At 41.5% G+C, this 27,565-nt stretch overlaps 1 protein-coding gene across 1 annotated transcript in view; it reads right to left on the bottom strand.

Annotated features, from left to right (window-relative positions):
• Positions 1 to 27,565, bottom strand: part of cacna1c (calcium channel, voltage-dependent, L type, alpha 1C subunit) — a 286,273-nt gene that overhangs the window by 8,298 nt on the left and 250,410 nt on the right. The window contains exons 34-47 of the mRNA XM_056276035.1: positions 26,681 to 26,764; positions 18,954 to 19,040; positions 15,075 to 15,212; positions 11,600 to 11,665; positions 10,831 to 10,922; positions 8,229 to 8,391; positions 7,871 to 7,998; positions 7,525 to 7,621; positions 6,196 to 6,298; positions 5,743 to 5,844; positions 5,364 to 5,491; positions 4,352 to 4,492; positions 2,104 to 2,480; positions 819 to 845 (exon numbers count right to left, since the gene is read on the bottom strand). Coding sequence (XP_056132010.1) covers positions 819 to 845; positions 2,104 to 2,480; positions 4,352 to 4,492; positions 5,364 to 5,491; positions 5,743 to 5,844; positions 6,196 to 6,298; positions 7,525 to 7,621; positions 7,871 to 7,998; positions 8,229 to 8,391; positions 10,831 to 10,922; positions 11,600 to 11,665; positions 15,075 to 15,212; positions 18,954 to 19,040; positions 26,681 to 26,764 — 1,733 coding nt within the window. The remainder of the gene's footprint in view (positions 1 to 818; positions 846 to 2,103; positions 2,481 to 4,351; positions 4,493 to 5,363; positions 5,492 to 5,742; positions 5,845 to 6,195; positions 6,299 to 7,524; positions 7,622 to 7,870; positions 7,999 to 8,228; positions 8,392 to 10,830; positions 10,923 to 11,599; positions 11,666 to 15,074; positions 15,213 to 18,953; positions 19,041 to 26,680; positions 26,765 to 27,565) is intronic.

A 27,565-nucleotide genomic window follows, 5' to 3' on the forward strand; every position in this document is an offset into this window, starting at 1 on the left:
GAACGAGATTTAACCAAAACCAAAATGACTGTTGCTCTGGAGGAGTTTGATTTAGCTCACTTTCTTTAGCAGACGGGTGCAGTTTTCATGGCTCATTCAAAGAAAAAGTGTAGATCTAAAAGCTATAACTATATAACTATAACCATAACTTTAACACGCTACTAATGTGCACAGCATTAAATCAAGACGGTAGCCATGCTTCTCCCACGTAACTGTGTGTGACTGTTGCAGACTCAGCAAATCCTCCAGCATTAAGAGAAGTTTTTAAAAGGAGGCCAGACTCTCAGCATCAACATCAGTGCACAAGGATGGTGTTTAACACAATTAGTTTTCACATTTCTGCATTTTCTGTGGCTTTGTTAGACTTGTTACTCTTCCAGTAAATACGGGATGGTATGAGCTTCCAGGTATTGCCGCTCAATACTACAATATTATTTCTAACCCAGGCCTGCTTTCAGCAAAGTAAAACAGAAGGTAACTGCAGCAACAACAGCCCTTGATAGGTTGCGTTTGGCCTTGTTGTACCAAACAGTCTATCTATGGCTTTGGCAGCAAATTTTATAGTAGCAGCATGTACATTAGCTTCAGTTATTGAAAACAAAGCAACACTGTGCAGAGCAAGAAGTGTTTCTTTTGCACTTCTGGTTCGATGAAGCAATGGTATTACAAATCGCATCGTGATCATTATAATACCTTTTGGAGCCTAGTCAGGTGAATAACACAATACATGGATAAAAACTCTGTCTCTCACACACACACACACACACACACACACATTTATGTCACTCGCTCCTTCCCTCCGTCTCCTGACAACATACCGCATGAGGGTGTCATAAAAACACGTCCTGCTCGCCACCAGAAACAAAAAAAGAGAAGGAAGGAAAGAAAATTGAAGTGGAGGAAAAAGTAAAAGAATAAACAGTTTGATACAGAGGAATTTTGATATTTTGAATTTTTCATCGGCCATGTTGTGTGGTGGAACGCTTGTCTCATTGTTGGAAAAATGTAAAGGCTTGTGGTATCTCCCATTCATGCGTTATAGCAAGAGAGAGAAATAAAGAAATAGAAAAGTCAGACAAAGACATCTGTGCATCTAATCTATCTCCAATTTTTAGTCACAGGTCAAAGGTAAAAAATTTGCACTTCGGTCAAATGCACCTCACACGCTGTATGATTTTGGCTATCTTAAGGCCGTCTCAGACAAATTTTTTAAGTCGTGGACAAACTGTTCTGCATGAATGGTGGTCCGGTGTGACGGGTTTAATGACAGCTGACAAAGTGCTGATCCACGCTTCCATAGGCAATGACAAAGTTCTGGTAGTGTCAGCAAACTTCAGCTGTGATCACGTGTGGAAAGTGACATGGCGTTACGAACTACGGCTATGACATTATCCTGATGAGTAACCAGTAGGAGATGATGATGATTATATTTTTACCGAAAGGATCACACTGTGCTCAGTACTCTCTCTCTCTCTCTCTCTCTCTCTCTCTCTCTGTGTTTGTATTGCAGTTGGGGGATCACTGAGAATCATCAAGCTCACTTTCAAGAATTGCCAACCCATGTTGTCCTCTTCTGCCAAGCCAAGACTGGGTCCAAACCCTTCTCACCTTCTTTGTGTGTGTGTGTGTGTGGGTGCTTGTAGTTGGCTGACATAGGTCATAGCCTTTAGCGTTTGCACAATGTGACAATAGTCTCCCCCTAAATAGCACAGTATAACAAGATTTTACTTTTTTCCCTTCGTGCAACGTGACATACAATAAATGTTCAAGACAGCCAAAATCATACAGTGTGGGGGAGCCTTTCATGTAAATGGGCAAAAAAAGGGCACATTCACTGCTACAAACTCCATGGAGTCCAAAGAAGGAATGGGCATGTCGCCTCCAAACCAAAATGCTCCAACTGTTGCCAAAAAAAAACCAAAACAAAATTCTACAGGTTTAATACTCTATTACACCACATTTACACCTTGCATTAACATGTGTTTTCTACTATCCAGAGAAGGTATCCATGTAAGACATCGATGTTGATTGCGTGTTAATGCAAGGTGTAAATGGGGTCTTAGCTACAAGAATGCCAATAATGCCATCTAAGCATGCACTCACCTCTTAGGAGGGAAGCACCATGCAGATTGGGGCAGCAGGATAGGGGTCAGTGGCTGGCCTGTGTGCCCGTCCACAGTGCTTATGGATGGGCTTGGGAATCGACTGATGCCCCCTCCCTGCCCCTGGGACACCACCCCACCCATGCCCGTGTTGTTGGCATTGTTGATGTTGGCGTTAGAGCCCGAAGAGGAGTAAGATGAAGGGGTGAAGGTGGTAGAGTCCATGAGCTTCTCGTGGGACGGGCTCTCGTCCTCGCATGGTGACCCCTTCTGGCTGATGTGCAGCGGACGCTGGGTCGTGAAGGACTGTGGGAAGGAGCTGCGGCCGTCGCTCTGGTTGTAGTAGTTGACGTGGTTGCCGAACAAACCGCCCGTCCGCTGTGGAGCAGAGGAGATCAGAATAGAAGAAAACGAGCAAACAGGACAGGAGATGGAAAAAGAGGAACAGAGGACCACAACGAGAGAGGGAGGGAGAGAGGTTTGGGGGAGATGGAGGAAGAGAAGGAGAGAGTTGAAAGAGATAAGAGGGAGAGAGAGAAGAAGATTAGAAAGGAGAGTGGAGGATGACTTCACATTCCCTCCTAATCAGTGATGTAGTGGTAAATAAAACGTCAGCTAAACTTTTATCTTCAGTCATTGATCATCACTAGGCAACCAGCTACCAATGTAGGCAATATTTTAAGAAGAGGATTAATTCATGCATTTCCTTACTGAAATACACTATTCTGTATAACTTCCATCATTCTGATATTATCTGCTTTATGTATACTATGAATTTCAGTAATGAAGATTTAAGTCAGCCCAAAAAAAGGTGGGTAAACTGTGTTAAGGTGTGTTTACGTACCACTACACCACTACTAACAATAAGTACACTTAAGTCAAGTTACTGCTCGCTATATTGAAAAAACCCACACAAATCCACATTTAATGAATTCACCCCTGGCAATATGCTGACTTTTCTCAGCCACATGGACATGACGCATGCAAAGCGACGGTCAGCGCTATGTTTTTGAAACAACTGAGGGTTTCCCATTGTTCTTGCTCACTACACATCCTGCAGACCTCTTCAGTACATTTTATACAGAAGAAATGTTCCAGACAGAGCCACAGTTTTGGTTGGAATAAACTGGAATCAATAGATTCAACTAATTTAAACCTACCAGATAATCTGACAGTAGAGAGGAACATCTCAGCACAGGTGGTTAATCGTGACTAGCCAGTTGACACGTAGCAGAAAACACTAGATAACATTTAATGACTTTAAATAATATTTATCACCACTTTCACCCTTGGTTGAGTCCCCTTAAATGAATTTTATTTGCTACTGAGTAGGCATGCTGTCATGTACACAGTGTTTATTAGCTTCTTAAGATTATATAAATCCTTATATTACATTACTTCTTATCCATAAGGTTTGATTTGAAATTTTTATCTCCCTATCGGATGATTCTCCCACTGAGGATTTTCTTACATTCATCATCTTCTATTGTCATGTTGCTTTTGGATCCCTTCCCACATCAGCAGCTTGTATGGAAACTATTGCGATGGATGATTTAGTGAGCAACATGAGTAAACCAAAACCTTTGTGGAATGAAACTGCTGTTTATATTGGCGTGCAAGCTCTGATGTTTCAGGTATGCCTATTGACAAAAGTATGCATTTCAGCACATTAAAACCATTTGTATGCACTGAAGACATTCTCATAATCTTTTATCCCTCACAAAAAAACCTGAAAGTGTAAAACAGTGAAGACTACCAACTAGCACTGACATTCAAAAGTATCAACAACGTACAAATATCAGCCTATCATTATTTTTTCTAACTATTATGGTGTGTAAAAGTAAAAATGAAGTTTAATTAAGTTATACTCAAGTTTACTTTTGCAATCACAACCAAAGTAAAATAAAAGTTCAATTGCTTAATTTTGCCTTAAAAAACATAAACCAAAAGTGCACTGAGGTGAATTCCCTTTATCTAAGGGATCCTTGTTCCTTGGCAGGGTGTCCCACCACTCCTTAATGGAGAATATATTGTGATTTTCTTTCACAACTTGCTTCCGCATATGTGGGTTTGCTGTGCAAAGGTGGATGCAAATAAAGCACTTAAAATACTTGACGGCGTGCATCTGCGAGCATGTACGTGGATGTGTATGGAGCGATGACATGGTTTGAAGCTGAAGGCTGATGATCTCTCTCTTCCTCTTTCTCTCTCTCTCTCAGGAGAGGTGTGTGAGGGTGTGTGTATCCAACCTTTACCCTGAAGATATCATCCTCTGATGCGGCCGATACAGGCTCCTTCATGCCCTTATCTAGCTCCTCCTCCACGGTCAAGTCTCCCGAGATGGCTCTACGAATCTCTGGACCGATGTCATGGAGTGTCCGCAGGCCCGCCTAAAAGCAAAGAGTCGATCACATATAAACACACTGCACATGCAATTCTTCGTGCAAGATGCTGTATGTGTATACATATACAGTTCCAGCACCTTTGAAAGACAGTTAATTTGCTCATGTAGTGGGTTTCAAAACTTTCCAAGCCCTAAAGCTAAAACAAGGCTACTTACATGCGATTGTAATTTTTCCTTTGATATTTTCCCTTTTGTAGTTCAATTTATCAAATGTTACATTTCCAAAAACAAAGCTACACCACCCTAATCGAGCCTTATGGAAACAGTTAAGAGTCCCCAATTCAAAGTTGAACCATTATGCTAATGGACATAGTAGATGGCGAGTTGACTGCCAAAGGCATTTAGTTGTGTCTCACCAGCTTGTTTAAAAGAAAAAGGAACGTAGATATCTATGTATCAGTGCTTCATAGTAAAAAGGGATCTACTTAGGATCTACTGCGTGTGTCCTTTACTCTCAGCTCATGATAGGACGCCGTGCCCCAGGAGGACAAAAGAAGCGATATAAAGATAACACGAGGCCCACATCAAAAGGTTTGGCATTGACCTTAACACCTGGGAACAAGCAGTAAAAAACAGGGAGGCCTCGAGACTGGCTGTCCATGAGGGTGCTGGGTGGTATAGCCATGACCTCCACCATACTGCTGAAAACAAGCAGACTCAGAAAGGAGCGAGTTACCAGAAAGGCCGAAATCACATCCTCAACCACTCCTTCACACCCTTGCCCACATTGCCCCAAAATATGCGGCTCTCGGATCAGCCTCTACGCCAACCTGAAGACCCACAAGGACCCAGAAGGAGGACAGTCATACTCGAGCCCGAGTGATCACTGATGATGGTGGGTGTGTGTGTGTTTGTACCTGCAGAGAGAGGGCAGTCTTGGGGGGCACCTTGGCCACCAGCCCCTGCTCCTTCCTTTTCTTGAACTTTCGGAAATATTCCTGGATGAGGAACGTGGCGTAGAACTTCCCAACTGTTACCTCATCATCTAGAAAGAGGGGAAAAAAATACAGTAAAGGAAAATGAATGATTGAATTTCATCAAAAGTCAAGGCCAAAAATCTAACATTTTGATCAAAAATGGTTATCATAGAGGCTGAGAAGTGCTAGACTTTTAATGCACTTGTTTTTTACTTACTTTAAATGACAGCATTCCGATGTGTTAATTTGTTGCTCTAGTTAAGAATGACGGGGATACATTTGAAAATGGGGGGGGAAAAACGGAGTAGAAACTTCATACCTCCAGCAGGGGGCACTACTTGGTCCAAAAGTTTCATGCTGGTCCTCTTCCAGATCTTCTTCACTATGGCTCTCAATTCCTCATTAGCCTGCTCAAGGTTACCTGCAAATAGAAACACACACACACGCACGCACGCACGCACGGTAGTAATGTACAAGGGCATTATAAATTTGCATTTACTAGTGTGCATTCACACAGGGATATGTGTGTGTTCATTATGTGTGTGTGTGATTGTGTATTATGTGTGTAGGGGTGTGTGATTATGTGTGCACCATCTAGATGCTGAATTCACTCATCATTAAACAATTCATAGTTTATTGGTTGGTGATGATTGATACTGATATGAATATATGTACATGGGTGTAGGATTGTGTGTGTGTGTGTGTGTGTGTGTGTGTGTGTGTGTGTGTGTTTGAGAGAGAGAGACAGAGTTTATGTGAGTGTGTGTTTTACCTTCTGTCTTAATCCTGAGTGCAGTTCTGACCAAGGCAAACAATGTGGCATTGAACATTACTGTCCCATCACTGTTTAGGGGCATGTTCATTGACACGAGACGCTGGAGTGGAGAAGCACACACACACACACACACACACACACACACACACACACACAAGAACAAATAGTGGCACGAAAACAAATAACATAATTTAAAACGAAGCATTTTACGCACAGGGAATAATGTTAAGCAGCAACCAAATGTGTCACCTGCAACATCAACGCTAAAGCTCGCGAACATTTTGCTCAAACTGTACCAACAGTAAAATGACAACATGGTTGCTATTGGTCTAAAGCAGTGGTTCTCAACCTTTTTGGGGTCCTGGACCCCCTGCGTATTTTTGATCTACCCTGAGGACCCCTCCACCTGATCTTGGGGGAGGGGGGTTGCAATTTGATAGAAACAGTAGAAACTGCATTTTAAATTGCATTATAGCATTTATTCACTCTTTGGGGCAAAAATAAGAGCGTTCAGTTGTAACTTAGATATAGTTAACAAAACAGAATTCTTATGCAGTAACTTTCAGATATATGTAACAAAACAGAATATGTATTCAGTAACTTTCAGATATATGTAACAACAGAATTTTTATGCAGTAACTTTTAACAATGCAAACGGGAGCGAGATCTCTTATTAAAATACAATAAATTACACTTGTGAAACAGATGCAATTAGAGAAAAAAGTCCTGTTACCCTTTATAGTTTAGGTAGATAAAGGTCTGTCACATTTGAGTAAAATAATCCTATTTCTATAAATGTCATAGGATCTTTTTTTTAAAGATATTTTATTTTCACGGACCCCTTGCAATTACACCACGGACCACTAGGGGTCCGCGGACCCCCGGTTGAGAAACACTGGTCTAAAGGAGATAAAGAAGGGAGATATTATAGCAGTTAAGTTTTCTCATCACAAAAATGGTTTAAAACGTTCTCTCTATTCAAGGTCGGTTGTAGCAGTATACACTAAGTGTACATAAATACTAATATAATATTATAATATAGATAATGTAAAGGTGCATTGTGTCATATTTCTGCTGTTCTAATGTGTAATAGGGCTAAATATCAGCAGTGGCTGAGTGGTGGTGATTCCAACAAAGAAAATGACCCCTTCCCGATAACTGAGTGCGTATTTTTATTTATTTGAAAGCCCACTTGAGAATGCATTAAGACACCTGAAGCCAAATATCTTATACTTTCATATCTATGAAGCATCTGTTTGAAAGTGAATAAGCTCCATCTAACACAAATGAACTAGTTTGATGGACGTTGTGTAACGTTGCGTGTACCTTGCAGGCCACTCTGTGTGGACAGAGCTTTCCAAAGCCAAGGGGAGGTTGGATTCTGCGTAGTAGCGTCACAACATCCAGATGCTTTATCCTGCCCCTAGAAATTACACTTATGTTACACTCATTCAAGAGTTTACAGAGGAAAGAGGATTCTGATGACTGATGACACACAATAAAATAAATTTTATTCTGGAGGATCATGAGAAAAATGGTGGAATAATACATGCATTCTCCAATCATAATTTAGGACATATTTTCTGGTACATGACTTAAATAAGTTGCATTTCATCCTTTCACACTTTTGCGTTAGTCATGTAAGAAATCCTGCAGGTTTAAGGGGCCTTACTTGGCTTCCGGGTCGTACTCAGCCCAGATTCTCTTAAACTCATCCAGGTGATGTGGCCCCAGAATCGACCAGTCACGTGTCAAATAGTCAAAATTGTCCATGATGACAGCCACAAAAAGGTTGATGATCTGAGGACAGTCAGGGGTTAGGGGGTTACTTTCCAAAAGTAATCCATTACAGATTTAAATATAATCCATAACATAACCGACACAATTATGATTTGGTAATGTAGTTGGCTAACTTTGAAATCTATGACATATAACAATAACCGACAATTTATCTCAATAAGTACTGCCAATATTTGTTACCGTTCTGCTGTTATCCTGTTACATGTAATCCCGTCTCCAACTCTACTCACCAGGAAGGCACAGAGCATGTAGAAGCTGACAAAGTAAATGATGGCGAACTGACTGCCGCATTCCTCAGTGGATGAGCTGTTCTCATTGGTCGACCCTCTCTCACATGTCTGCCTTGGCGCGCATGCTAGCATGATCTCCTGCCATGCCTCGCCTGTCGCACATCTGACACACACACGGGAGTGTGTACGCACACATACATGCACACAAATATGCATGCACATCGACGTACATATGCATGCAAAAATGTGTATACATAGTCACATAAAAACGCATTTGAAAGTGACACATACACCGAAGAGGTGTGTATGTGTGCGTTACCACACGAGCATGGCGTCATGTGAGCATGTGTGTATGAATGCACGCATAGACACATGGATGTGTGCATGTATGTGCCGAGGCATACAAGCATGTAGTGGCACACATGCATGTGTAGACCAACAAGTACAAATAAGCATAGCGACACACACACACAGACACAGTGACACAACACATACACAGACACACAAACACAAAGATAAACGAACATATTAGAGGCTGAACCTACAGGATGACAAATAAGAACTGGAATGTCAGTGAAACATTAATATAATACAATATCTTGCTTAGATTTCCACAAAATAAAGAAAAAAAACAATAGGTTTAATGTGATTTCCTCATAGATCAGCTGCATAGTCAAGGTCTTACCTGAACTTCAGTCACCTTCCATTCAGAATACTTTTAAGCACGCTAACATTAGGCTTTCCATGGAGCCCTTGCATGGGTTTTTTTAAATACTTTGTGCATTTTTATTTTTTTATTCTTATTTTTGATAAACTTTCTTACCTTTAAAATCATTATTTTGATGTTGATTCTGAGCAATTACTGCTGATTTTAAATGTAAGGAAGAAACCAAGTCCCTCTAGGGTGAAAAATGTTAAGTAGGAGGTGAAAAAGTATTACTGCTGTCTGAATGGAGGACAGCTGCTATGTGCTCAGCGAGTGTTTCAGCCCATAGAGGTCAAACGGACAGAGAGGACCGTTTCGTGGTGTGTTATGCTAATCTGCTTACAGGTACAGCCAAGAGAATAGTGCTGTTATAGAGGAAATTAAATGTGTGATGGTACAAGGTGCACATGTTATCCATGGGTTAATCTTTTTGCCTGCACGAAATCTTACCATCACCACAAACACAGAGAGCGATTCTGGGACTAAATACAGGAAATTAAAAAGAGGAAATTTTTTTGTCAGTGGAATCCCACAATTGTATTGAAGACATTCTCTCTATTGGATGAGAGCATTTGGGTGCAAAACTAACCCTACAACAAAAACAATAAGGACGACAATCTCCCAGTTAATTGCAACGATGTGTGTGTATATATCTCTACTACTACTTTTGGCTGCTCCCGTTAGGGGTTGCCACAGCGGATAATCCGTTTCCATTTCTTCCTGTCTTCTGCATCTTTCTCTGTCACACCAGCCACCTGCATGTCCTCCCTCACCACATCCATAAACCTCCTCTTTGGCCTTCCTCTTTTCCTCTTCCCTGGCAGCTCCAGTGTGTGTATATAATTATATACTTAATGAATATCGGCCACCAAACTCAGTACTGTAAAAAGTTGTAGCCCAAAAATCAAAAAGGTTTGAGGTCTGGTGACTTTATGTAAGCCAGTTGTTAAAATGTTGTGCATCTCTCTAAGGTGACGATATGGTAAACATTTTTGTAAAAAATTGCCAAACCTTGCTTGGACTGGAGCAACATGGTACTCAACTCTCTCCTCCATTAACTCTGGTTCTGCATCGACTGTATTACCCACTATTTAGACATGCACAGCTATATGAAGTTTGTATAATTTCCTAATGACAGCCTTAATTAGGGTTGCCAACTGTTCCTTAAAATAAGGAATCGTTCCTTATTATATATAATATATATATATGTGTGTGTGTGTTTGTGTGTGTATGTGTGTATAGTGTAAGGCACATTACATCTGTTATGCCCGTGCCGCCCCGTCCATCCAACCCCCGTCTCTGTCCCCTGTTCCTTATTTACATTTTAAGGAGTTGGCAACCCTAGCCTTAATACCAAATGTGTTTTTTTTTATGACGAGGATAATTATAGTGGCTCATAGAGGGAAAAAATAGAGATGTGATTGTCTCTTGACAAACTGAGATGAGAGAAAAGTGCCATGGTGAAAAGGAGGAGGCCGGGAGAACGATTTATGAGGATGACGGAAAAGAGCACATCAATTTAAGATCATGAAGAGTAAGAAGAGAGCGGGAAGATTAAAGGCACAATCTGTAACGGCATGTGCTGCCTTGGCTATGTATAGTACTGCAAAAACACGACGAGCGCTTTACTGACAACAAGTAACATGACATATTTCACCATATGAGATATTGGAGACAACTGAAAGCCTCAAGAGAAACTGAAAGGGCGTTTAGGGCGTCTGATCAAATATAACGGCAAAAGCGGGACGGAAGGCAGTGGTGTGCAGCTACAGTTGGCGGACTGTCCCTTTAAGAAAAAAAGCAAAGATGAGAAAAAGAAGCACAAGAGGATGAAGAAAAAATAAGATTAGAAACATCAACGATGCCAAAAAAGCGAGCGCGGCACATGTTTCTCACCTGAAAAGCAGCAGAACAGCCTGCGGGAAGGTCTGGAAGTTGTTGTTCCTGTTGATCTCTGTGTTGTCCTGCAGTGCTATCTTACCAAACATCTGCACAGGAGGGGAGGAAGTAGTCACAGCAAATTGGATATGAAGTCAGTATTGAAAGGGGGTCAGTGTGTGTGTGTGTGTGTGTGTGTGTGTGTGTGTGTGTGTGTGTGTGTTATAAGGAGTGCTCTCTGGGCCGGTCCAAACCAAACAAAGCGTCTCCCATTCATCATCGCTGAGACAGTCAACACGACAGCTTGTGGAGAGAGAGAGAGAGAGAGAGAGAGAGAGAGAGAGAGAGAGAGAGAGAGAGAGAGAGAGAGAGAGAGAGAGAGAGAGAGAGAGAGAGAGAGAGAGAGAGAGAGAGAGAGAGACGAGAGAGAGAGAGAGAGAGAGAGAGAGAGAGAGAGAGAGAGAGAGAGAAGAGAGAGAGAGAGAGAGAGAGAGAGAGAGAGAGAGAGAGAGAGAGAGAGAGGAGACATGGAGAGATAGAGAGAGAGAGAGAGAGAGAGAGAGAGAGAGAGAGAGAGAGAGAGAGAGAGGAGACATGGAGAGATAGAGAGATGGAGACAGAGGCGGCACGGCAGAGAGCAAATGTACAGGACCTCTTGATGACAAGACTCCAGCAGGACACACACACAGGAGGAAGGCTGGCTGGAAAGGAAAGGAGGGAGACAGAGAAAGCGAGAGAGACAGAGAGAGAGAAACCAAGACAGACAGACGAGGGAACAGAAGCTTACCTGCATCCCGATGACAGCGTATATGAAGAATAGCATCACTATAAGCAGAGCTACGTAGGGCAGAGCCTGAAGGGGAGAGACGTGCATCAGTAACAGGTCAACCATCACTCAGCACTGAGGCTAGGTCCAATTCATTTTCATTCATCCTCTCAATCACACATCGAAGTAAACCGCTTTTGATTAGGATGTGTATAACAATGAGTTATACTGCATAAATCTGAGAATCATTATCTGCAAAAAAGTGTTGTTTTGTTTTGTCCCAAAGATTTTGGAAATTTTAGTATCATTCGTCACTGATGTGTGTGGGACCAGTGAGATGAAAACATTTCTTCTTGATGATGAAAATGAACTGAACACATAACCCCATGTGGCACAACACCAAAAACAACCCAGAACCAATCATCTGACATGAGAGTTAAAACGCTGAGTAAAATACAACATGCTCTCTACTTTTAGCCAGGAGACCAGCCCCAACATAGTCCAGTACATGACCCCTCAACAGGCCTGGAGAAGATGGAGGTGTGGTTCTTCTTTTAAAGACCTGGGCGATGGACTCCTGACTAACATTTCCCTTGTGCGCGGGTGAGCAGGGCCAAGTCATGACAAGTGCCACTTGATTTACTCTGATCTGGAAATTTGAAAGGTAATGCAGAAACTGGCAACGGCAGCATCAGGCAAGATCGGCAAGGTTCAGCTGTGCATATTTGAAATGGCAGGTACTGATTTTACTGAGGATTAACAAGAGGTCTCATCATCAGAGAGTGGACAATTTCTTACTATTCAACCACTCACATACGGTGAGTTACAAGGCAGAAAGTAAATGGAGCCAAGCTTATATCTAAAATACATCATGCCATGGACATCTGTCGTTTTGCAATTTGACTAAATAGTCATGGTTTCAGAGCAAGCCAAGCTGCCCCATTTAGTGTTTTTCTTTTGTTTCCATCGGGATTTACTGCAGGTATCCCATTCCCTTTATCCGATGTTCTTCTCCTTTAGTTCTTTTATCACTACCTACTTTTTACATGTGCACTTTGACCTACTGTTAAGTCCATTGAAATGCATTTTTAATGTACAAAATCGGTGTATAAATAAAGTTTGGGTTGATTAATTTGATGTCAGTTACCCGTTTCTTCAATTTATTAAGTGTTTAAATTGGTGAACCCCAAAATTCGCAGTTACAGTAACTCTGAGCTACATGTTGGCATTCATCCTTCTATATCTAATTTTAAGACTATTGTTTTTGTGTTTGGTAATGTTTGCACACTGACTTTCTTTGCATATCAGAGTGTTTCTCTAATTTTGACTGGTTCATTAGATCAACTGAATTTCTTGACGTCGCCTCAAAATGAGTCACAACTTCAAAATGAGTCGTAAACCACTAAGATGAGAACAGAGAAAAGGCATTATGCAAAAATCTCCCACTTGTAATGGCCAAAAGTGTTCCTCCTTTTGGAGTCAGTACTTGAGAGTCATGTTTACTCAGGACCGCATTGCTTAAAGTTAGGAGCTAATTAAGGAAACAGACTGTCATAGCCTAATATTAAAATGTAACGGGGGCCATGGCTCTTCTCATCTCATACTCGTCTCTGCTCCACCCAGTTAGCCCGGTTGCTGCCGTACCTCTGTATATCTCCAGCTCTGATATCGTCAGTGACAATGACACCAAATATGACGGGGCCCAACTCAGCTAACACAAGAGAGAGAACAGCTTATTTTATTTTCCCAAACCTTTCTATCAAATGATTTCATTTTTTTTGGTGGAGTGCTTTGTCGGAACTTATTTGTAGCTTACTTATAGCTTAAATCACCTATAGGGAATAATGTTGAGGTCTTCAAGGTTAGTGGTATAGTGTTGGAGAGGGAAGGGGGCGATGGAGGGATGTAAGAAAGGAAGAGGTGCATCACAGAGGAGAGATAAGAAAAGGAGAGATTGCGGATGAAGACTTAAGAGTCCCTGCTTGAGTCCCTATGTCCCTACATCCCTCCCTATCACTTCACTGGGTCTCCTAAAGCCCCCCCTCCTTTGCTCTCTGACTGTCGCCATTCAACCTGAAGTTTTGATTGGATGAGACAGTCAAATGCCCCGCCCCACTGAATTTCTGGACCAATGGTAGATGGCGTTGGGGAGGAAGGAGCCAAGGAAAGGAAGGAGGGCTTGTGAGACCCTGGCTGGATTTACACACGGACAATGAAACAGGATTTTCTCTAAACCCCCTCACCCAATGACTCAGATATGATGAATAAACAAAGAAACAAAAAAATGTGTTAATAAATTCATCAGATCAGAAGATGGCTTAGAAATGTATAGTATAAATGTAAAAAATCATTAACCTGTCTGTGATTTTACCATCTGTAAATGGCAAATAGGGCTTGAGAGAATGGTTTTCCATGAGGCCCAATAACTTTTTGAGAGACAAAGCTCAAACTGCTATCTTGATTTGTTTGAGTTCCCAAGGCTAACAATGGTGTATTCATGACTTTCTCAAGTCATGGATTAAATTCAATTTGGTTGCGTAGCGTGATGACTATGGGAGAGTGTCACAATTGCAAGACATCCTAAAATGATCTACATATGATGATGCACTATTCACATCATCATATTTATAAACCATTAACCTGAATATATCTATCATTCATCTTTTTGGATTGGCCAGTCTTAAAACAAGTTGTTTTTTTGTCTGATTTTGAGATACTTTATTGATCCCCATAGGGAAATTCTTCTCTGCATTTAACCCATCCTAGCTGTGTAGCTAGGAGCAGTGGGCAGCCGCCGTGCAGCGCCCAGGGACCAACTCCAGTTCGTCTTGCCATGCCTCGGTCAGGGGCAAAGACAGGAGTATTAACCCTAACTTGCATGTCTTATTGATGGTGGGGGAAACCGGAGCACCCGGAGAAAACCCACCACAGACACGGCGAGAACATGCAAACTCCACGTAGAGGACGATCTGGGATGACCCCAAGGTTGGACAACCCCGGGGTTCGAACCCAGGACCTTCTTGCTGTGAGGCGACAGTGCTAACCACTGCGGCCACTTAATAACAAAGCTTGTATGTAAGGCAAACTCATTTATGGGCTCTCATTCTTCTAAAGATGTGGCTGACTGATGGGGCTGTTGTATTCATGTACGATAGGCCTGCGCTGCTCTTAAATTTATCATCTTACCAACAAACAAATCCATAAGGAGAGAAAATAGATGAGCGTCACACAAAGAAAGAGCTTCTATGCTCTCTTTAAGAACGGATACAAGCGTATGAATGGTTCTTGCATGAGGCCCATTTTGAGTCCATTTTGGTCGCGCAGGGTTAAAACAGGACCAAAAAAAACAACAACACAGAAATAAATAAGCTCAAAACAAAAGGCTCGGATCTGGGGTCTAGTGAGGGTAAAAGCTAAACGTTCCTCCCGTGTTCATTTGTCCATGTGTAAAGTCAGCAACTCTGTCCTAGCATGTTGTGTCCGGTTCTCTCCTCACTTGGAAAGATTTGATGAAGGTCCACAGCAGGGTCCGAATCCCTTCCCCGCGAGACAGCAGCTTCACCAGCCTCATCACGCGGAACAGCCGGAAGAAGGTGATGGAGATCCTGGCGCTCTCTTCAGAGTTCTGCAGTCCCTTTTGGTGGGGTTTAGTGTTTTTCCAAAAAAAAACAAACAAAAAAAAAAAAACAAACAAAAAAAAAAAACACAGGACGCACCGCAAACATCAACATAGGCAGGGTTAGGGGACATGCAAAGGTTTTGACAAACATGGACACACAGGACGCATGGGAGAGGTCGACGTGGGTAGGGAGACGCATACACACGTCAACACACACAGACGCCCACAAACATGTACGCAGGTGCGGATGATTACATGTGCGCACATATACGTGAACACGCACGCACGCATGCACGCACGCGCGCACACACACATTTTTATGCATATTTCCAATATGCAGATATGAGTGAGACAAATGAACACACACACACACATTTTTATGCATATTTCCAATATGCAGGTATGAGTGAGACAAATGAACACACATACACACACACACAGATTTTTATGCATATTTCCAATATGCAGATATGAGTGAGACAAATGAACACACACACACACACACACACACACACACACACACACACACACACACACACACACACACACATTTTATGCATCTTTCCAAAGGTTAGGATGTGAACAAATATGAGACAAATGAACACACACACACACACACACACACACACATACACACACACACACACACACACACACACACATACAAACTGAGTTAAAAAAATGAAAAGTTGCGTCCTCCAAAGTCCCACCAAAATCAACTGACAAAAGAGATTTGGGAGAGAATCGGGCAATCATGCTTATTCTAGTGGCTTCATGAAAAATCACTTGGCAACAGAGAGATACCAAGTATGACATCTTAACCCTTTACCAAAAGTCAACTGTCATTCTTGGGACAACCAGCGAGCTCATCAGCAGCATTTCTCTGTCCTTCTCCTGTTTTACAGCAATGAAGTAGTTATGAAACGATCTTTGCGGTGGTCATGGGTAGTTTGGTGATGGTGCATGGCTTTGCCACATCCATAGCTACAGCACCATTTTGCCCCATTATCCCAGTGAAGAATATGTTATCTGGACATTATTGCTAAAAGATACCATGGGCAATTTCAGCAACAGGCAACAACTGATCAAACTGATATTCTCCACATTGGAGGATTCCCTTAAGCACATCTAGTTAAACGCCTTGAAAACATAAATTTGGTTGCTATGTTTCATTGTACACTACTCGGGACTGAAAATAATATCAATAGCCGACGGACTAGTCACTGGTGAAAACATCCATCCATGGATTTAATCTCTTTCATAAAGACCAACCACGAATCACAACACGTACAGCACACAAATCTCAGCCCATGGGGAGATTCTTGTCTAAGCAAATAATGCAGGCAGGGGGTAATTGTTAGCATCTCTGTCATGGAGCAGCTAGCCACCGGGAATAACAAGGGACAGATGACATCGGGGAGAACGACGCTATCACTGTCAATGCAACCACCTCCAGGTAACACATCACAGTAATTAAGTGTAGGTGGAAAATCCCTTTAATGTCATCTTCTTTATAATCTTTACAAACTGCCTGCAAGCAGGAGCCTTGTACATGCAGGACCTCTTGTTGTAATCTTGCAGTTCTCGTGCTTTGCATGGCATTTCCACGCAAATGCTAATATGACGTTCCTCTTTCTTTGAAATGTGCCTCAGCAGCTGAAAGGTTGGGAAGCAGTGCACTAAATCCCCATCACCTCATCCATTTTTAAAGTGGTCAGCTGGACTAAATAACTAAACAATGAAATATTCAGCTAAGTGCTATTCTAATGCAAGTTTATTTATTTATACCCATGTTGGCTGCTTGATATAGTGAGGCTAAAAAGAACAGAAGAATTCGTAAAGAGGCTTGAGGTTCAGAGTTCATACAACAATTGCATCTCAAATATATTATTCACACTGCAGAGATTAATGAGGGAATCCATTCTGACACAGTTTAATAACCGCTCCGGCACCACTTCCATTACACTCCATTTAAATTCTGTCTGAGGCGGAATCATGTGCATAAAGCCTGCCCTGAAAATGTAAAGCCAAACACCAGGTGGGTAAAATTTCAACCCGCAGATAAAATCTCTCTCATGATGAGGAAAATAACTTGAAACAACAAAGGCACACGCAAACACTGGCACGGACAACTACACTGATGACGACATGATCACATCGATCACCTCCACAACAACATTAACCGAGAAACTGGTCAACAAATGCAATGATGAAATAAACCTGGCCAACAGTACGGCAAACACGGCATCTATACTTTTTAACATTTTCTGCTTTAATCTTAAGAGTATCATTCCAGTCAAAATCGATGCAGAAATCACTTTTTCTGACCGGTGGATCTGTTTGTTGCCACTCGTGTGTTTTCCCATGAAGCCATCGATTTCCTTATTCTAAACCCAGAGAGAATAAACAGTGTGCTCCTGAACCGGACATGTCACTTTCTGCACATCTGAGTGTAGTTTGTGACAACACATGTCGTACATTACTTTACAACACAGCATTTACAGCATATACAGTCCCAAATTATTATACAGGACTGTATAATGATAACAGTTATCATTATTATACAGTCCCAAAGCACAGTAGAATATCCCTATTGGAGTATAAACGGGAAAAAAATTACAGGTAAATCTAGACAATAAGAGCCAATATGTATCGCAATGTATTTTAAACTAGAAATCATTTCCTTTAAAGTGATTAATCTCAATTTTGTGCTTTCACTTTTGTGTTTCATTTGAGTAATTTTGAGAGTATAAATCATCTTTTTTCAGTTTACTATGTTGCACTTAAGCATGTTTTGTTGACAAATAACCCCAAAATTTTAGTTGTCCCACGCTAAACTGACAGATGTGCTGAGAACGACACATCTCCTTCAGAGCAAGGATTAAAAACGTCCCCACTGCATGTAATGCCACAATTTGACTGCAGTGGGCACTACTACACCAAAGGAAGCGAGAGACACCAAACAGGTGTGAGAGAGAAAGAAAGAGACAGAGACAAGAAAAGGAGACTGAAGGCAAAGGATTGCCTGAATTATTCAGACACACATAAAGACAAATAGAAGGACTGATAGAAAGACTGATAGATAGATAGATAGATAGATAGATAGATAGATAGATAGATAGATAGATAGATAGATAGATAGATAGATAGATAGATAGATAGATAGACAGACAGACAGACAGACAGACAGATAGACAGATAGACAGATAACTAGCCAGATCAGTGGGTGGAAGAGAGAACCTGTATGATAGCATGACCATGATAGCATCAATGATAAAAGCACCAAAGAGATCACACAGAGAGAAATAGGTGAGGGGCTGACAAGCCATCAGGTGGGGTGGATGGGTGGGGGTGTGGACGGAGGGATGGGGCATTAAGCTTCATGAAAACAACAATAGCTACCAACAACAACTCACAAAAAGAAAAGACTCCAGTTATATTACGCCTGCACAACAATTGGGTGTCCTGCACCACACACATACACACACACACACATATACACAAGTGTATACACATGGAAATCTGCAAACAATAACTGCAACCATGCAACTCTGAGCATGCTGCAGAAGATGACAGCAGAAAGCCCAGAGAGACAGGAGAAAGAGGGGGAACCAGAAGGACTGAGTGGAGGACAAATGATCAGCCAAGAGCCTGGGTCATACCGCTGAGTTTGACAGTGTAGAAGGAGAAGAGATGGAGGAATGGAGTGACAGAGGAAGAGGAAAGGAGGCGGACGAGGTTACCGTCAGGGCGTACCATTTGTCTTACCGCAGGGGGGTGAGAGGAGGAAGAGGAGGAGGATGACGAAGAGGACGCGGACGAAGACGAGGAGGAGTCAGCTGGCTTTAAGGAAAGGCAACACAGATCAGCACTAGAGCAGCGCCTTGGGGTGTGTGAGTGCAGATTTGTGAGTGTGTATGTGTGTGAGTGCAAGGGTGCATGTATACCTGTGTGCACGTATGCATGTACCTGTGTACATGTGGATGTGAAGTAGAGAGAGGAAGTTGTGAAGGAGGCAAAACTAGAGGGGAACAAATTAACAGTAACCCGGACCAAAACTAACTACTTCCTATGCACCATAACTTCTGCTCCATTACAAAACAGAAAGAAAACAAAACTGCGTGGGCCAAGGAGGAGGAGACTGAAGGACATCACTGTGTATCTCTGTACTCATATCCTGTGCTGCCTACATTCCCTGTAAGATACACAGGTTCAAGGGAGTCATCCTCTTACATGTTTATGTATTCCATTTCAGAATAACAGCAAACTGAAAAAATATTGAAACTGAAGGATATCAAGATATTTCTGCCAAACGCCACAGTGGCTTATAAATCAGCGGTCTGGGTCACCTTGTGGAAGAGAAAAGATTGTGCACATGTGCATTTTGTAGTATATGTGTATGCAGGCTTGTATGTATGGTATATCAGGCTAGGTGTGTGTGTGTGTGTGTGTGTGTGTGTGTGCTGGTGGATAGTGGGGTGTCTCTACAGCTGTCTGTCTTTCTGCCAGCTGAGGCTACAGCACGGTAACGGTGTTAGCCAAAATGCTCACAGCAGTTTGGCTCAAGAGATCTGGTTTTACCACCTTGACAACAGAGGACAATTCCTCTTTCCTTAATGTGTTTTTACAGCGGTTCTTTGTTCTGAAAGTAGTTCAGGGAAAACCAATGAAAGGTTTGTTTTTTTTAGTCCTCAGATAATCTAAAAAGAAAGTTTTATTCTTTAATATTACTGTACAAGTGGTACAAGTGGTATCAAATGGACCAGTCGTGAGTAGTGGAGGATGAGTTTTGCTGATGTTTGACAGGTGATTAAACTACTCTCAGGCCAAAGAGGCATCAAAATATACATAGTAAAAAAAACAGGAATTATCCATCCATCTCATTTCATTGATATATTGATATATACATAAATATGTATGTGTATATATGTATGTGTGTGTGTGTGTGTGTATGTATATATTTATACACACATACACACACACACACACACACACACACACACACACACACATATATATATCTATACCAATGGACAAAGATGATTTTAGATCAAGGATGCTTTCTGAAAATCAGAGCCCATAACAATCTAAGATTATGACAAGCACATAGGAGGCGGGCTGTACCACCTGGGTGACAACTGACACTGCAGACCGCTCCGATCAATAGATTAAGTATTGGTTTAATCTACGACTCAGAAACTATTCAGTCTGCTTTGGTATGGGCCCTGTTCAGCTGCCTCTGCATAATCTACACACATTATTAGTCCCATCCAACAAGAACAGATCTGACACAGCACGACTGGTGATATAAACTGTCACAAGACAAACGCTTCGCCGATCAAATGTTAGCTTGAAATGTAGCAGGGAAGGAGGGGGAAAAGGCCAAGAGGAAGAGAAATGGGAAGCAAAGGGGATAGGAGGGGTTAGCAGGTGGGAGAAAGGAAGGGGGGGTAAAAATAAAGGGCAGAAAGGAAGGATTGAGGAAAACGCATATACTGAAGGCAAAAAATAAGGAAGGAATTAAGAAAATTAATTTGGAGGATGAGGTGGAAGGAAGGAAAGACTGAGCAGCAGAGGAAAAAATGGGGAAGATCGGAAGGAAAGAAGCAATGCAAGAAGGAAGGAAGGAAGGAAGGAAGGAAGGAAGGAAGGAAGGAAGGAGGAAAGAAGCAATGCAAGAAGGGAGGGATAAGTTAAAGGTATTCCAACAAGGCGATACACACACCTGTTTAATCAAATACAACACGGGGAGTGCTTATTTCGTCACCTGCTTCTTAAACATATTCTTGCACAGCCATTTCTAAACTGTCGCCTCACAGCCCTCTTGAAAGTCACAGCTCTGCAGCCCACCTGCTACCTAATCCATCAAATGTTAACGAACCAGTCAGTTTTTTGTGTGGTCTTAAATGATAAGAGTTTTTCCATTTTGAGTCACAGCATGCAAAGTCTTATAAGCCAACACACACTGTGCTCAGCTTCAGTGCAATTTGACTACTGGCACTTACATCGTTGTGCTGTTGGTCTCCATTCGGCAGCAGACAAATACAATGAACCCACTCTTGTGTTAACAAATCTGGAGGTTACATCAATATCGCTCCACTAAATGAGCGCGCTCTGTCAGAACAGTGCCACCTGCTGGGTGAACATGCCTTTCTGCTGTCAATATATGACCAAAATTTGAAGTTCAAGCACTTTTTTAGTGTGATTTCAGAGATTCACTACAGATATGACTATTTCTAACAATTTCAATATTTCATTTTATATAATTTTCCCACCTGCAATGCCCTAAAGGTCCACTAGTTGGCCTTGGCCCACACTTTTCTGAACTGCTGCACTTGTATAATACCGGCTCACACCAAACGACACATCTCTGATTGGGTCACAAAAAGGAAATGAGACGTTAAGACAAACCAATTGATTGGGACCAAAATTTGAGGGGCCAAAATTTGAGGGGCAGGAAGAGCTGAGTGGAGAGGAGTGAGGAGAGGACGTCAGTGTCCATCAGTGTCCAGTTTGTGTGTGTGTGTGTGTGTGTGCGTGTGTGTGTGTGTGTGTGTGTGTGTGTGTGTGTGTGTGTGTGTGTAAAGGTGTGTGCAAATGTTTGTGTATATGCATTGAGAAGAATTGAGGGGCCTTAGGATGTAGATAAGAAGGAAGGAAGGAAGGAAGGAAGGAAAGGTGGATTGGGAAAGGTGTTAAGGGTAGCGGGAAGGAGAGGAGATGGAATGAAGGCAGGATGTAAAACAGAAAGAAAGGGGAGAAGAAAGTAGGGGGTAAGTGTCTGGGTGTGCGTGTGTGCGTATACGTAGGTTGGTGTGTTGGGAGATTGTGGTTATGTTTGTTTCACCCATGCTTACTCCAATCAACCGTGTGCTACGGTTTGTCTCGCTGTAGTGTGGGGAACAAATAGCCAGCAATCCACTGTAATCTAACAGGAATATTCTCTCTGGTCCTTGGTTCAAGGTCCGATTGGATCAAAGTGGGGTTTTTTCCAGTCTAATTTTGCTCTACTTTTAGAATAAAGTGAAAACAAACCTGATGTCATTTAAAAATAGAGAATGGGTGGTTTGTTCTCTTCAAGTGCACAAATGGAGATCGAACCCTCTCCAACAATTTTTCTTAATCATATGAAATAGAGAAAAGGATGTTAGTGAAGTAGAGATTACAGTAGACTCTCTGGCCATTAAAGGAACATAGAGTTATAATATCCCACAGAATCTCAGTAGAAATATATAAAAGAACATTGACTTTAGAAACAAATACAAATCCATACAGGCGAAACATGACTCAAAGCAGTCAAAAATGTAATTGAAAAAAAAAAGGTTTCTGACATTGCACATCATTTTTCCAAGCAAAATTTTACAGTTGAATAGGTAACATGGGTCCCTAAAAATCATTTAATCTTTCACAAAAGGTTTTAATTAATTGATAGTGGAACATATCTCTCTCTCTCTCTCACTCTTTTCGATTTGGCTGAATGGATTTTATTGTTAGCTCAACCAAACGGTAATGGTAACATATAAGTCGATTTGAATACTAATTTGTGGACGGTGGTGGGAGGGGTGTATATGCCCTGGGTTGAAAAAAAAAATCTGCATTCAATACTGACGTTAACCATGGTAGCTAACTGATAACTGAGTGACCTCTAAGGTGAGAGACCGATGTTACCCAGCTTGCATTTCAGGTGAGCAAGCGGCACCGCAAACCAGCAAGAGGGAGAAAGAGAAAGAGAGAGAGAGAGGTAAAAGAGAAATAAACATCCATAAAAGAAGGGTGAAGTGCACTGAAGTCTCAGAAAGAGGAGGAAAGAGGGAGATGGAGGAGAGAAGAGATGAAGGAGGCATTCCGGAGGAGAGAAGATAGTGTGATCGACAGATGCAGTCCATCTGCAAGACACTGCTCAGAGCAAACCACTACCAATCTGTTCAGACTAGCTCTACTCAAACCAAACCAAAGAAAGAGGGAACGTAAACCAAATCAGATTTAAGAAGCACCTGCAGGTTGCTAGGCAGAATTGGAGTCCCAGTGTGAGGATAATACTGATTACAAAATGAGACCCAAGTCAACAAGCACCCTCATGATGTGCAAAAAAAGCAGCATCGTTGGCACTTTTATCGGAGATATTTTGGCCGTTCAAATCGGCTTATTAAAAGTTGGGACTGTTACTGCACTTCACCACACGCCAAGAGAAGAGGGTCAGCTTTTGGCTGTCTGCTACCACTAACCACCATTAGCATTGCTAAATATGGAAAAATAACGAATTCCTGCTTAGCGTCTAATGAAATGCACCAACAAGCAACATTTAAAATGTCTCCGAAGGAACGTCCCAGTTAAAAAACAATCAGCCCTCTGCAGGGTTTGTGTGCGGAGGGTTTCTTAAAAGAGAAAAGGGGGAAAATAGGCAGCTAAAGAACATTACAACAACATTAATACTAGCTTGGGTATCTCATCACCCAAATCATTGAAAACCACCAGAGGAGACAAATAAAGACTTGGGGCATGCCTTTAGGTTAGAAGTTAAGAGAAACAAAAGCAATTCAGTCAATCAAATCTGCAAACCAATCAACCAAACCAAACCAATCAAACCAAATCAAATCAAAGCCAAATTCAAACCAAGGTGGAAAAGTGCAGAGGTGGTGACATGTATAGATGATAAAGGTGTATATCTCCGGCCAGTCAGTTATTAAATATTGTCGTCTGTGTCTTTTTTTTTTTTTTACTATACGTGACAGATCTATCCAGATTGTTAAATCTATCAAGCTATCATCAAACATACAAAATGTCTGAATGACCCTTAGGCAAGACGACCTACTTGTAGTGATAAGCCAAAGCGGTATTGACGTCTTCAGTTGTGCAACAGGAAATTGGTTTTCAATATCAAACGGGACTTTGCGATACTCTATTTTGCTGATGTGGGGTATTCTGTAATAACTAGACAGAAAAAAGTAATATACTGTAGGTTGGAGTCATTCATAAACAGCTTCATCAGTCTCTCATAAGGGCAGATAGCCGTCCTTTCTGAAGGCGAGCAAACATACTGCACAGCTCCTTCACCTCTGGGGTACGCTCAATTTATTTGTATGCCTGCCCAGCGGTGTTTGAAGTGAAACTCACACTGTACTTCACCAAACGTTGAACATGCCAGTGTTTCAGTGTACATCCTGCCTGTTATGGCTGCGTCATCACCCTGGTGGTATGGCTGAGACTGAGGAGGCGGGAGAGCCCTTGCATGTAGTATGTCCTACAATCATCCTTATGTATGCACCATAAGAGTATCCCATATATTATTCATGAGCTCTGTGTGCAATTCAAACAACCACCAATTAAGAAGGTGGATATGCAAATACAGCTGTTTATACATCTTCATTCTCACATGCTTCAAACTTGCTACACACAGTCTATTACAGTCAGGTATTATCATGTGTATCGTATAGGGGTTAATTGTGGAAAATGTACAAATAGTAGCTGGATTAAAAAAAATCTCACCTGCTGTAATAAGTTGCACAAGACAAGTCTAAAGCTGTGTCAATGGATGAAGATAATAAATGTATACTGACTATTTGGTAGGCCAAAAGAACTTGCACGGTTTACTCGAGCTAGTGTTGTTTCTAGTTCACAAAATGAGAAACTTGTTATTTTTAAGTAATATAAGGTAAGTAATTAGGGTAATCAGAAAAACAGTAAAACACATGGGCCCCAAGTAAAGGGTCCATGTATCGAGTGTTTACCTTTCCCCCTACTTTTATTCTGAAAAGTTAATTAAGACTCCCCCCCACACACTTTTATTCTGAAAAGTTAATTAAGACTCATTGCTTGCTACTTGGGATGCGACATGATCGCTGATAGAAGTAGGTACATGAAAAAATATAATTTATCTCCCACAAATAGCTTATTATTTACAAGTCAGATATACTACGTTGCTCACAATAAAAAAAAAAAGAGAGTTCTTCGTTTACTGTGATACCCTGATGGCTCTTTAGCCTGGGAGCTGTTCAATAAGCTGATAAAACTTGAATATATCATTTGATGATCTGATAAGTATCAAAACAAATGGCAAAATTTAACTTATCCCAGTGGTAAATGAACAGAGCCAGGGGAAAATCTGTGCCGGACATCGCTTATGAAATCCAGTTTCGGCCAGTTCTCGCAGACCACTGTCTTGCCAAAGAGCAATCTAAATATCACATGAATAAAACAGCCGTTATGCCATAAGTGTAAATACAATAGACACTCAAAATTTGACCTGTGTTTGAGATATTTGACTTCGCATAGACAACTACATTCTCATTCAGCGCCACTGTTGACCAGGAGCCCTCCCTGTCAATACTAAATGAATTCATACATATATTTACATAAATTTTGTGCTTCTGGAGCAAATCCATTTATGGATCAAATTGTTCCCCGTGTCTGCCCATCGCTGTTGTCGGACAAAAATGAAACAAAAATAAATGCGTCTTTGGCATTTTTATTTTTCTTATTCTTATTTGTAGGTTTACACGGTCACTCGTGTTGAGGGACTATTGTGACCCACAGTCACAATACAAATCTGCTGGAATCCCATTTAAGAATATTGTCTATGAGGAAAAACACACTTCTAACAGAAGTGTGTTTTCGCTTCTTGTCCGACAACACATAGAAACCAGGCCCGGATATCACACCTTTATATCTCTCATGCTATACAGTGTCAGTCATGCCAGGGGAATGGAGGTCATCACCTGTTGCAATGAGAAAGGATAAAAACAACCAATGGGAAACCAAACCAAGTGCCGAGATAATGCAATAGAACTGGTTCTGTTGACAAATGCAAGAGTTTCTGGTGCTATTGATGCTCAGCAGACCGAGGCATAGATACCTATCTAGGACAGTTTCAAATTACAGAAAATGCTCTAAATGTCATCTTAAAAATTGTCCCGATTCCTGAATTGAATTTTGAAAGATAAGCCGAAGGGATAAATGGGAGGGGGGGGGGCATGAAAAGAGGATAGCAGCCCCATGTGAAAAAACCTCCTCAACTTGTAAATCCCCTGTATTTAGTTTACATTTCAAAGGATAATCATGTTAAATTCCAACCAACTACCGACTGCAGTATGGTGTCAAAATGAAAAACCTAGTTCAAATAGAGGGCACCTAATAGTTCCCTGAAGATCATTTCAAATAATGGACTATCAGACATACGTTGGCTTCATACGGTACAAGAAAGCCTTTCAGCGGTGCTGTGCATTATTTTCAGTCATTTTCATTGTCAAAGCTATTTGGTTGAGTGGTGAGTTCAAATGTAAAATAGCTTAAGTTCGCCAAAGCATTTGAAGGCAGGCGAGATAGGTATCGGTCCCCGGTCTGTTTATATGTGTGTGTGTGTGTGTGTGTGTGTGTGTGTGTGTGTGTGTGTGTGTGTGTGTGTGTGTGTGTGTGTGTGTGCATGTGTGGGAATGGGAGAGAAAGGCAGGCAGGAAGGGAGAGAGGGAGGGAGTTGAACTACTTACGTTAACCTCAGTGATCGCTATGTCAACAATGCTACCCACAACTATCAAGGCATCAAATGTGTTCCATGCATCAACAAAATAATGCTGCGTAGGGGTGGAGGAAAGAAAAAAGAAAGGGGAAAAAAAACAAAAAGAAAGAGAACACAAAAAGAGGACACAACATAAGACATTTAAAAACGCAAAGAACAGAAATCAAAAGGAGAGAAAAAGGAGAAAAAATAAGATAAAAAACGTTATATACATGAGTGTCCAGTTTTAGTTTGGAGGAGAGAGGGAGAGAGTCAACCCATTAAATGATGGAAAAGAAATAAACAAAAAAAGAAGGAACGGAGGCTGAAAAGACATGGACAGCAGGAGGAAGAGCAGCGGTGACTGGTCATGCTTGTCCACGGCAGAAGTACGTCGACAACAACAGGAAACAACAGTAAACCACAAACTTCAACGAAATCACAACCAAAAACCACCCCTGTTGTGCTGGAGTTGAAAATGAAAAGGTGAATACGGCTGCTGTGATTGGTTAGTTAGTTAGTTGGTTAGATTAGTTAGTTAGGAGTCAAACCTGAGGACATGTCACACAGTCTGGTGGAAAAAAAAAAGAAAAGCGATTTCCTCCTTTTTATTGTAAAATATCCCAGCTGGAATGAGGAACAACCAGAAAGTGGCAACTTTTGAGGACTAGAGAGAATCCTTCTCTTTTGTTGCTAATCTCTATCTGTTTCTATGTTCTTCCAAGAAAAAAAAAAAATCCAGGACGAAGTTTGTTCTCGTCCAGTTACCACTGTGGCCTGGGGTCCCAGAATGGTGTGGCCATCTTGGATTTGTAGGAATATGAGGAGGAGTGGGAAAGAGAAGGAGGACAAAGAAAACAAGGAGGTGCAGAGAGAG

The sequence above is a fragment of the Lampris incognitus genome, chromosome 3, assembly GCF_029633865.1.
Source record: "Lampris incognitus isolate fLamInc1 chromosome 3, fLamInc1.hap2, whole genome shotgun sequence".
Taxonomy (NCBI): Eukaryota; Metazoa; Chordata; class Actinopteri; order Lampriformes; family Lampridae; genus Lampris; species Lampris incognitus.